General features: G+C 25.3%; 1 protein-coding gene across 1 annotated transcript in view; it reads left to right on the top strand.

Annotated features, from left to right (window-relative positions):
* LOC109609532 (lachesin-like) overlaps positions 1-13,181 on the top strand; it is a gene marked incomplete at its 5' end in the record, with an annotated part of 106,603 nt that overhangs the window by 71,555 nt on the left and 21,867 nt on the right. Inside the window, one exon of the mRNA XM_049961825.1 lies at positions 5,956-6,145. Within this exon, the coding sequence (XP_049817782.1) occupies positions 5,956-6,145 (190 nt within the window). The remainder of the gene's footprint in view (positions 1-5,955; positions 6,146-13,181) is intronic.

Here is a 13,181-nt window from a genome sequence, read left to right as displayed (position 1 = left end):
CATATTTATATACCATAATTTATTTAAATTAAAAAGTGATTTAAATAAACTACAGAAAATTTTATTTTAATATCAATGTATACAATATTAATTATATTATTAAATTATTACTGTTTATAAAAATTTAGTTAATAAAAGTTTTACAAACATAATCAATGAATTACAAAAATATTTATATAACTATTTATAACAAAGTAAAGATAAAATATAATTAAACCATAATTTTTTTAAATTTAAAATGTTATGTAAATAATCTACAGAAAGTTTTGTGTTAATATCAATATAATCTATAAAAATTATTTTATTAAATCCAGTAACAATAATTATTATTATTATATTTTTTACAAATAAAATACTTATTTTAATTTGTAACAATAAATAATTTTGAAAAATCTTTTCAAGAATAATTAATATGAACTATTCTTATGTAAAAATATTATTTAATTTGTAAATATATAATTTATATAAACACAATATATCTTGAGGAACAATGTAAATTTGAAATGAATATTTTCGTGCCTACCAGATGTCTTTTCTCAGAGACATTTAAAATGAAATTTTCAGTTTGTATTAAAAGAAAATATAGGCATAGAAATGCAAATACGTTAACTGCCATGCATAAAAAATCTACATTTAGAAATAACAGAGAAATTGAGTAAAGACGTTTTTTTTGTTGAATGTGCACACACCCACATACACCGTAGGCAGCTTGGAGACGAAGTAAAATAGAAATAGTTTGAGGGAGTTTTCAACTGCTTTGATTATATTCAGGCGGCCATTTTTATGTTTTCTTATCGCTTAATTAGAAGTATAAAATTTAAACAGCATTTCATTAAATTCCCGTGAAAAGAAAAACTTTTTCGGCGTGAAAGTGTGAAATTATACGAAAGAAAACAGACGGTTTTTTTTTTAATTTTACCTGAGAGAACCGCCGACAAAACGTGAAGGCGAAAATAAATTAATGTGTGGGCTGATGGAAAATAAACCGCCGAAGTTAAACAAATACATAATTGTTGCTACTGAAGTCCACTTAGGAATTTAGGGTTAAATAAAAATAAACACGCGATTGGAAAATGTTCAAAATAATCAGTTGATCGAGGGTAAATGATTTAATGTATTTGATTACGCGCCGGACATTAAAGCGTTAAACTAAATAATGTAGTTGGTTTTAAAACCATAACGTGTAAATAAATTTACCTTTGCAAATACTTCAATTAATTAAAAAGGTTACAACGAAATTAAAAAACGTATAGTAGTGGACTCAATCACATATAATAATATATGAGGCATCAATCAGATTTGTTTGTGGTGGTAATTTTTAAATGGAATTCCCACGAAGGAAAAACATATTTCAAAAGTTCATTTTTTATTCACAGAAATGTGTACGTTATACGGAGTGTCCACTGATACTGAACTGATTATTTTGGCACCACATAAAAACAAACTAGCTTAAATGTTAAGAGCCTCAATTCTAAAACGTCGATTGCCGCAATTCGCATTATGACAGAGAGTGTAATAACTTTTTTATTTGATTTTGTGAAGCGGTAAAAACTTTCTTAAGGCACAGAATAAATAACTATAGAAGAATGAGTCCGTCTGTAGTGTGCTTCAGGCACTTTTTTGCGTAGAATCCGAGACTACTTTCAAAGAATATTGTCATATTTAGATTTGGAGATTATGTACGTAATTTTCTTATTTAGAATGACAGCCATAACTGAATGTGTCTTTAAAATGGAGGATAAAATCGAGTTTCTCAAAATGTAGATTTTTTAGTAAGAATAAAATCTATGAATATATATTAAAAATGAAGTAATCAGTTGCATTCTCTATATTCAACATAAATAATTAACATTAACATTCTATAAAAATGTCATATTTAAGGTGATTTTTTTACATACTAAGAAAAATAATAAAGTTATAGTTTATCAGAAATTTATAATTTTCCCATGAGAATTATTACAAAAAACCTAAATAAATTGGGGTTAACAAGAGTATTTTTTGTAATAATACTATATACTATTAAATAAATAATAAATACGGTTAAAATAAATAATAAGTAAAATTCTAGCAGCAAAATTATTTTTGATAATGTATTAATCACACTGAATATATATTTCATTATAAAACAGAAAAAGATATAAAAATTTTAAAATATATATAATAATATTTTAAATAAATTTTATATAAAAATATAATAATAACTATAATTCATTTTATAATAAACACCAAAAATACATAAATTTAAATATGCAGGAATTATACAAAATAAATAATAAGTAATATTTTAGCAGTAAAAACTTTTTGGTGAATTTAACTTTATTCTGTAGGGATAACACTCTATATACATTTCATAATAAACACCAAAAAATACACAAACTTAAAGATTCCGGAGTGATAGAAAATGAATAATATTACTCTTTATTTTATAAAAAAGTTAAATATGACTAAAATAAAGTAATATTTTAGCAGTAAAAACCATTTAGTGAAAATAAGCTTATTCTATAGGAATCACACTGTAGATTCATGTTATAATAAACACCAAAAAATACATAAATTTAAAGAATAATATTACTCCTAATTTTATAAAAAAAGATGAATGTGATTAAAATAAATAATAAGTAATGTTTCAGTAGTAAAATTCTTTAGGTGAAATTAAATATTATTATGTAGGAATCATATTGTACATTCATTTCATAATAAACATCAAAATATATATAAATTTAAAGATTTTGGAGTGATGAAAAATGAATAATATTACTATCAATTTTATATAAAACATAAATTTGATTAAAATAAATAATAAGTAATATTTTAGAAGTAAAAATCATTTAGTGAAATTAAGCTTATTCTGTAGGAATCACACTGTATATTCATTTCATAATAAACACAAAAAAATACACAAATTTAAAGATTCTGGAGTAATAGAAAATATTACTTCTCATTTTATAAAAAAAAATGAATATGCCTAAAATAAAAAAATAAGTAATATTTTAACAGTAAAAATATGTTGGTGAAATTAAGCTTATTCTCTAGAAATCACACTGTATATTAATTTTATAATAAACATCAAAATATACATAAATTTGAAGATTCTAGAGTGATAGAAAATAAATAATATTACTCTCAATTTTATAAAAAAAAAAGATAAATTTGGTTAAAATAAATAATAAGTAATATTTTAGCACTAACAATAATTTGGTAAAATTAAGCTTATTCTGTAGGAATCACATTGTATATTCATTTCATATTAAACACTAAACAATACAATATATAACACAATAAATAAAATACCATAATTTTAAAGATTCTAGAGTAATAGAAAATATTACTCTTCATTTTATAAAAAAGTTGAATATGCCTAAAATGAAAAATAAGTATTATTTTAACAGTAAAAATATGTTGGTGAAATTAAGCTTATTCTCTAAGAATGACACTGTATATTCATTATATAATAAACACTAAAAATACATAAATTTGAAGATTCTGGAGTTATAGAAAATAAATAATATTACTCTCAGTTTTATAAAAAAGATAAATTTGATTAAAATAAATAATAAGTAATATTTTAGCAGTAAAAATCTTTTGGTGATATTAAGCTTATTCTGTAGGAATCACACTGTATATTCAATTCATAATAAACTCCAAAAGGTACACAAATTTAAAGATTCTGGAGTGAACATTACTCTTCATTTTATGAAAAAGTTGATTATGCCTAAAATAAATTATAAGTAATATTTTAACAGTAATAATATGTGTGAAATTATGCCTATTCTCTATGAATAAATTCATTTTATAATAAACACCAAACATACATAAATTTGAAGATTCTGGAATGATAGAAAATGAATAATATTACTCTCAATTTTATAAAAAAGATAAATTTGATTAAAATAAATAAGTAATATTTTAGCAGTAAAAATATTTTGGTGAAATTTAGCTTATTCTCTAAGAATCATGTATCCTCGTTTTATAATAAACACTAAAAAATATATACATTTAAAGATGCAGGAGTGATAGAAAATGAATAATATTACTCTCAATTTTATACAAAATTTGAATATGATTAAAATAATTACTAAGTAATATTACTTACGTAACTTAGACTTATTCTGTAGGAATCGCATTGTATATTCGTTTTATAATAAAGACTAAAAAATATATAAATTTAAAGAAACAGGAGTAATATAACATGAATAATATTACTATTAATTTTATGAAAAATATATGTGTTATGTTGTTAAATAATTGATAAAATTTTAGCTGTATAAGTTTTGGCATAAAATTGTGCTCATTCAATAGGGATCACTCCGTATATACAGTACATTATGTGCACTAAAAGTTAAACAAATTAAAGATAAAATATTTTATTTATTGTCCACATTTAGCATACAATATTTCATTTTAATTATACACCATACAATCCTATTAAACAAAATTTACTTAAAATGCGTATCAAATCCAAAACCACTGCATTTACGTTTTGAACAATTATAATGATTTAAAAGGCGTAAAATTGCATAATTATACTGATAAAAATAAATTTAACTAGTTATTGCTAATAAACCTGATCTAAAGTTAATTTACTATTTAGACATTTGCAGTCTGGTTCGAATTTTATATGGTCCAATTGTTCGATTAACGAAAACAACTCACTAGGGAGATACATTGTTCACTGAAATAACATTAACATTAATTCAAAATGCCATTTCGCCAACAGCAAGTCATTTTACAATCGGAGTTATATATATAACCCATCATGTAAATAACATCTAATCTGACAAAGCGAATTGGTGGAGGTTATCTAATTACTTACTTTTCCATATATGTAGGTAAATCTTTAATCAATATGACAATCATATTTCACAATGACGCATTTAAATATTTAATGACTCAATTACAATTGAAATGGTTTCTAGACACATGAAATGTTGTTGTCTTAATCAAGGCTGAATACACTCCTATTTTTCCTCAAGACATTTTTACGGAACAGGAAAATTATTTGCGGACTTAATAACTTCAACTTAGCCAAATTTATGTTAAAACGGCTTTAGCCTATTTATTCTAAAACATGTACCTTGTAACACTAATTTATCTAGCTAAATAAATACTACTTTCAGCACTGTATTTTCTGATAATTGCTTGAATAAGAGTTAATCCTGAGTATAAAGCTGGAGAATGAATTTATATGCGAAGAAATAAATAACACAGCTATAACATTTTTGTGATCATAATTCAAGCATTAGCTAATACGAAATACTTTCTCGCAGAAAAGAAAGCAAGAAAACGGTTTTAAAACCTCATATAGAGTAATGTTATGGTATGTATACAGCTTTATGCCAAAAAATATTTTACGGCGCATTCTTAAAAACCTTCTAGTTCTCTAATACTTTATATATTAAAATGGGGATATAATGCAGTTTTAAGTCCCAGATTTGAACAAAAGAACACTTTACTTTGTTCACTTTGTTTATTGTATCGAATATCCTTGTGGATATATATTTTTAAACTGGAAAACATGTAGCTTAGGACTATTAAGGAAAATCAAAGAACAAATTGGAGAAACACCTTTTGTAATTTTATATTAATAATAGCCCGACTGAATAATACACCTTGGAGCTCCATAGAAAATTAAGTTTAGTTTAGTTTCAAATACAGATCGTCTTTATTATACGCTTCAAGTATCAGGTTCAATCAAAGACAAAGGCAAACAATTTGACGCTCCCTGCGAATACCGTTTATGAGCTAAATAAATGTCAGATTTATGACAATTTTCCCTTATAAACATACGCGATTTGCTCTTGTTAGCGCAAAAAACTTTCCTACAAAATCACTTTATAATTGTCATTTGGCAGCGTCTCGAAAAAGAAAAATTCCAAATAAATCACGGTCCCGATAGAACACGACAAAAAACACCATAAACTATCGCAAGACACGTATTTGATATTATTTTCGCAGGTCGGTTATCTGGAAGTAACGGTGCCCCCGGATTTTTCTGACGAAACTTCGGGCGACGTTATGGTCCCAGAAGGTGGAAGGGTACAGCTAACGTGTCGTGCCAAGGGACACCCAGCGCCGCACGTGCAATGGAGAAGGGAGGATGGTCAAGAAATTACGGTTAAGGAGGCCAACGGAATAAAATCACGGGGTGAGGACATGAATGTTTTACTACACGTCTTATTGTTGTCTGACCGTATTATGTCGGTTCTTTGGTACGAGTCGGATGGACAATTAATTGAATGAAACGATATTTCAGTGATGTGATTAAATTGTTGAGTTGTGACAGAATTTAACGTTTAAACGGCATTGGTGCCAAAGGTAATTATATAAAATGAAGTGTATTCACATGAGGGAAAGAGTTTGTATAAAGCAAAGAACAAAGAAAATTAAAATGCCCAATTATCCTAATAACAGACTAACGAATATACTCAATTTTTCATCCAGTTGGTTAAAAATGCTGCAGTGGACTAAATAAAGATAAGTTGGTTATTATGTTGTCGTACATTTAAACAGCAAATGTAAATTTTTACACAGTTCAAATGGAATATTTAAATCCTCTATAATTCTACGAATAACATTATCCATATAAAAATTAATTTGTATTATATATTTTTAAAGCTACGTTAATGTTCATGTAGTTAAGTAAGTTATTGTCAAAACTAACAAATATAACATTAAATATATAAATCTTTTATATATTTTTTAAGTTAATTAAAGTGGCTTTAATTTTATATAAAAATAATTGAGTTGAGCTTGACATAAATATAGGAACTTTAATTTTGAAACAAATTTTTAATGATTAATTCTGCGTTCTTTAATCTAACATTAACACAGGCAAGACACATCGATCGTTTTCATGTTGAAACAGATTTATTAAGAGCATCATTTCTTCAATGTATGGAAGCAAATTGTTGTTTAATATAATCCTACACATAAATCAGTCTAAGGGGACCTACGATAGAAGAATTGAGCCTTGGTAACGCTGAATTATAATTTTTCTTACAGTTCCACTTCAACTGTAACGGGTTACCGATGATAATTCAGTTGGTATAACCAAAGTCTTTTTGAAAGACTCGTTACAACAGGTTAAAGGGAGCGATTTAATTTTACACAAAATATTTATGAGGTTAGACTATACAATTCTTACTCCATAATTAATTTAAATATCACTAACCTTTGTTTTTGTTGAACAGATCTTCTTCAACTAAGGTGATGTATTACACTCAATACTCACACCTTTCACCAAACCGAAATATTAGATAATTTCTACTCACTGTTTTATTGTTCTTTAATTTCTAGTTCGGAATTAATTAAAACTCAATTTTAATTAACCTAACTATATTAACAAAATAAATATAAGAAAAACAAAAACAAATAAATATAAATAGAAAAAAATTGAATAATTTAAATTTACTTAAATTCTTGGCAAAAAGGTTGAACTTTGACAAACAGTAAGTAAAAACAACTAAAAGAACTTCGATCTCGACACTTGAAAAATTCGGGTAAAAATCTACCAAAATAAATGAATCCCAGAGTTTTATAAACTCGGATTCTAGGAAGGGGTGAAGTAGGTGGTGACTTAAGACCCTTAAGAATCTGAATGTCTCCAACAACGATCCTACTTCAACCAATCAGATGAACTAAACAAATGTTCCTTTTCTCAACATTGTTGCCAAATTAATTTAAGAGTTTTTCTATATGAAACCCTAATCTAAATAATAATAATGTACTTGGTCTAAAAAACCTTAATGCAATTCAAAATACAATACAATTCATTGTTTCAATAATATTACAATTCTGATGTTATTTGCATAAGGAAAAACCATTGTACTTACAAACATTTTCAATCTTTTTTAAAAATCAATTCATTAACTTAAATAAGACAAAATAAAAGAACAAAGTTACAATTTTCTAAAATTTCCTGTTGGGGTAAATTATTACATTTTCCTTTAATTAATTTAATTTAATTACTGAATAAGTTCTACATAGAAATATCACTATTTAAACTTCGAACCCACTGTGCGACCACACCCTGACACTAGATAAGGGTTCGAAAAGAACACATGTGTTAAAAAAAATCAACGAACGTTTAGATTAAGATAAGTAATTTTTAAAATAAATTTTGTATTTTACGACTATTTTACGATTACCAAATGTAAGATTAATTTTAAGAAAACCCATAAAAATATGAAAAAATTCGTGAGAATCTAAACAAAGTGGTGGTCTAAAAATTCTCCCACGAAGTCATTTATTAACGGTTTTCTAGCTCTGTTACACAACCAATGATTAAATAATTATAATAAGTAAAAGACCGTTAGTAAATAGTCGATTTAAATACACAAACAGAAATGAAAGACCATAAAGTAAAAAGTTGATATAATTTTCCCCACTGAAAAATAAAAAAATAAGTATTTCAGTTAATTAATAGTTAAAAGTTGTGAAATATATTTTGAACTAAAACTAGGCAACTAATAATACTGATTCTGCTTCTTTCAAAGTTGAAAATGTGAATAAAATTCGTTGACACATATATATTGAGCAGAACATAAATTTTACATTAAGCTTTTTGTAAATTTATATTTAACCACAAAGCGTTATGTTTAATGTAATATGTTAATAGAATGCTCCAAAAGTGTCAAGCTGTCACATGGAATAACGTATATTTTAAGTTTGTGAAGTTATACTTTAAAATCGTATGCTAAAAAATCCATTGTTTTTCTTTCTTATTTAATAAATTCCTTCCTTCACTTAATATTCTGGATTTATTATTATAGTATAAAATGGTCCACACATCTTAAAACGAGATAACAGCAGCATTGACAATTAAGTTCCTTAACTATGCTATTTATAATAAATTTATTTGGGTCCAACAATGGAAACTTTAATACCAGACAATAATGAAGCTTGTAAGCAGATTAGTAGAATACTAGATAGATTAAACAGGCAAAGTCGTTTTACTAAATTTTCTGAAATATAATATAATACTTTAGAACTTTATAGCCAACAATATATACCGCATTTCTTTGCTTAAATTTAATAGTCTGTTGAGTTTAATAAGCCAATTCATTAATAACATTGGGATGTCATTTAATAAAAAAATACACAAACTATTGCTTTACTTTCAGTATAGATACATTCAGTACAGGATGCTTTTCAAACTGGAAAAATCAACAAACATAACCAGAATTATCAGTGTCTGTAATTTATATAAAAATTATTTAATAAATGTATAATTTTTTTTAATGTGTGCTATTTCTGTGAGATTCAATTTAAGTATAAATTATTTTGATTGGGTACAAAATGAAACTGTAATTATTTTAAATAAAATATAAAATATTTTAATTGCATTTAGAGATTGTTCATTTATATCTATATTTATTCCGGTTTATAAGTCTACGTTTGTTGAAATTATTCTCTTCAGAGGTCTGATTTTTTTCTTGTTAAAACGTAACATCCATAAATTTTTTTATACCAATAAGGAAGATCTAACACAGTCTTATATCTGCCAATATATATATCACAAAAGAATGATTAGGGAAGCAATTGAAATCCATAAACAGGAAACAACTTCAACAGAAAAGAAGAAGAAACATTGAAACTTGTTAAAATATGGACACCAGTGCTCAAAAAACACAAAAATCGCTAAGCAGATAAGAACGGTCAACGAACAGAACGAAATTTCTAGAACATCAGTTGTCTAAGTTGTCATTTAGTTGTCAATCAGATGTTAAAGAGACACAAACGAAATCAGACCTCTGAAGATGTGCTACAAACGTAGACCTATAAACCCAGACAAAGATAGATATGAAAACAATGAATATTTTCAAAAAAATGAGTTCTGGACAAAATTAACCATTAATTTTGAACACCCTGTACCCTCGTTCGTTCATCAGCGAGTGATAATATTAGTTAAACAGGATAAAGCAGGATAAGTGTTCAATATTAATTTACCTCATGGCTGTTCCGTAAAATTATTAAAGAAGAAAATAATCAATCTCAATTAAATTTTATACGTACTGCGCCCTCAAACTGAACTGGTCCCCGCAATCTCTTAAAGAGCTATTAAGGCGGCACTAAACCGCTCCCTATCGTATGTGCGACGTACACATGTTAAATTGTGGCCCTGTTTTGTTCAATTTCAGATAATGCAGGCCTATGTTATCAGCCAGTCAAAAATTGGAGCCGCCAAACAATTTGTTAGCCGTCCTCGGTATCCATAGTCCGGGCCATTCTGCAATCAGTGGCCATAAAAGGAATGTAAAAACACACCTTAAAGCCAAAGTATCTATCCTTAAAATGACGCTTTCACGAAAAGTCAGTAATGATACATTCGCAGTCATTTCAATGCGTTTTTCCCCATACATGCCGATTTATCACGCTAACGATTTCCCCCTGCATACGTATTTTTCATAACTAACATTGATGGTGAACTCTAAAATGTCACAGCGTAAAATATGGTATTTTTTGAAACTAAATTATGGTTTTTTATTACTACAACCATATGATAGATTCACATCATTGTCTCTTCCTTACCAGCCCCAATTTAATTTATTTCATTACTGACAGAAAACAAATTTGATTTTTGCATTTCCCTGAAATGTCTTTGAGGAATTGCGTTTCGCTATTTGAATGTCCGGCTAAAATGTTTTTCTTAACTCTAAATCTACTGTCAAACTTTATCGGACACCAGTTAGTATTCTTAGTAATTTATGGTCGTGCGATATCATTTTCCGATAATGCATTTTCAGATTTATTCCGTTCGTTATTCATAAACCGATAAACCCGAAACTTTATTATTTTATGCACTGGGTACTTTCCCAACTCAAACGTTCCGTCTTAAATCTTTATAAATAATCGCAGTACATACCGCATACAGTATTAACATATACAAAATGTCCTATAAATTTAAATGCCTTCTTAATTTTCTAATTTTTAGGGTGGTGTCCTAAGTGGAGTAAAACTAACTAATATCTGCCATATTTGCAAAAATTATAATAACAAATGTAATTTGTTTTATTTATTTAATTAATTAATTTAATTATTTATTTATTTGTTCAATCTAGTAGGGAACTACAGACACTTTTTATCTTAAAATAATGTAAGATACTAAAAGATATTTTTTTTTTGATGATCCTCATTAAAAAAGTACCCGAAGAATGATTAAATTAAATAAAAATATGAGCTTTCAATTTTTTAATTAGACAAATATTCAGATAAAATCAAAACTAATTTGAGCTTTAATTTATTTAGTCAGATAAAATACTTATAACAAATTAACTAATTTAGGACACTTACTTTATTGTTTTTTACATAAGTTTACAAATTATTTATATATTTTTGAAAAGTTTTTTTGCATTTAGATATTTCGGAAAATTATAAAAACTTTCGAATATTTAATCATAGAAATACTCATAATAGTCAAAATATGCTAATATGAAACATTCCATTTACATTTTATAATATTTTTTATATAATTTATTACATATTTTAAAAGCATTTAAATATTTTAGAAAATTAAATAAATGAGGTTTCATTTTTTTAATCAGAGAAATACTCATAACAGTTAAAATAAGCTCATTTGAAACACTCTTTATATATTTTAATATGTTTTATATAATTTATTATATTACAAATTATATAATTTTGAAAAGGTTGATTTTTACAACATTTTAAAAGCATTTAAATATTTCAGTAAATTAAAAAAAAATAAGCTGTTATTTCGTTAATTAGAATTATATTTGAGACACTCTTTTTGGGAAGCTTGATTTTTCCGACATTTTAAAATCATTTAGATATTTCAGAAAATTAATAAAAAAAGTTTTTAATTCTTTAATTAGAGAAATACTCATAACAATCAAAATAAGCTTGCAATGCTCTGTATATATTTTTAATATATTTTATATAATTTATTATGCCACAAATTATATAATTTTGAAGAGCTTAATTTTTCAGACATTTAGATATTTCAGAAAATTTAAAAAATTTAACTTTCAATTCTTTAATCAGAGAAATATTCATAACTGTCAAAATAAGCTCATTTGAGATACTCTGTTTATATTTTCTAATATGTTATATATAATTTATTATATCACAAATTATTTATTTTGGAAAGCTTGATTTTTCTAATATTTTAAAAGCATTTCGATATTTCAGGAAATGGAGCTTTCAATTCTTTAATTAGAGAAGTACTCATACTAGACAAAATAAGCTAATTTGGGGCACTCTGTATATATTTTTTAATATATTTTATATAATTTATTATATCACAAATTATATATTTTTGGAAAGCTTGATTTTTCTGATCTTTTAAATACATTTAGATATTAAATGAGTTCTTTAATTAGATAAATATTCATATCAGTCTAAATAAGCTCATTTGAGATAATCTGTATATTTTTAATATTTTATATATAATTTATTATGTCACAAATTATTTATTTTGGAAAGCTCGATTTTTATAACATTTTAAAATATTTCGATATTTCAGAAAATTAAAAAAATGGAACTTTCAATTTTTTAATTAGAGAAATACTCTTACCAGACAAAATAAACTAATTTGGGACACTCTGTATATATTTTTTAATATATTTTATATAATTTATTATATCACAAATTATATATTTTTGGAAAGCTTGATTTTTCTGATCTTTTAAATGCATTTAGATATTAAATGAGCTTTCAGTTCTTTAATCAGATAAATATTCATATCAGTCTAAATAATCTCATTTGAGATAATCTGTATATTTTTAATATTTTATATATAATTTATTATGTCACAAATTATTTATTTTGGAAAGCTTGATTTTTATAACATTTTAAAATATTTCGATATTTCAGAAAATTAAAAAAATGGAACTTTCAATTTTTTAATTAGAGAAATACTCTTACCAGACAAAATAAACTAATTTGGGACACTCTGTATATATTTTTTAATATATTTTATATAATTTATTATATCACAAATTATACATTTTTGGAAAGCTTGATTTTTCTGCTCTTTTAAATACATTTAGATATTAAATGTGCTTTCAATTCTTTAATCAGATAAATATTCATATCAGTCTAAATAAGCTCATTTGAGACTTTTTAATATTTTATGTATAATTTATTGTCACAAATTATTTATTTTTGGAAATCTTGATTTTTTTCAACATTTTAAGGCATTTAAATATTTCAGACAATTT

The sequence above is a fragment of the Aethina tumida genome, chromosome 1 (genome assembly GCF_024364675.1).
Source record: "Aethina tumida isolate Nest 87 chromosome 1, icAetTumi1.1, whole genome shotgun sequence".
NCBI classification, from domain to species: domain Eukaryota; kingdom Metazoa; phylum Arthropoda; class Insecta; order Coleoptera; family Nitidulidae; genus Aethina; species Aethina tumida.
Note: the sequence above shows the minus strand (reverse complement) of the source record. Positions and strands in the feature narration are given on the sequence as shown.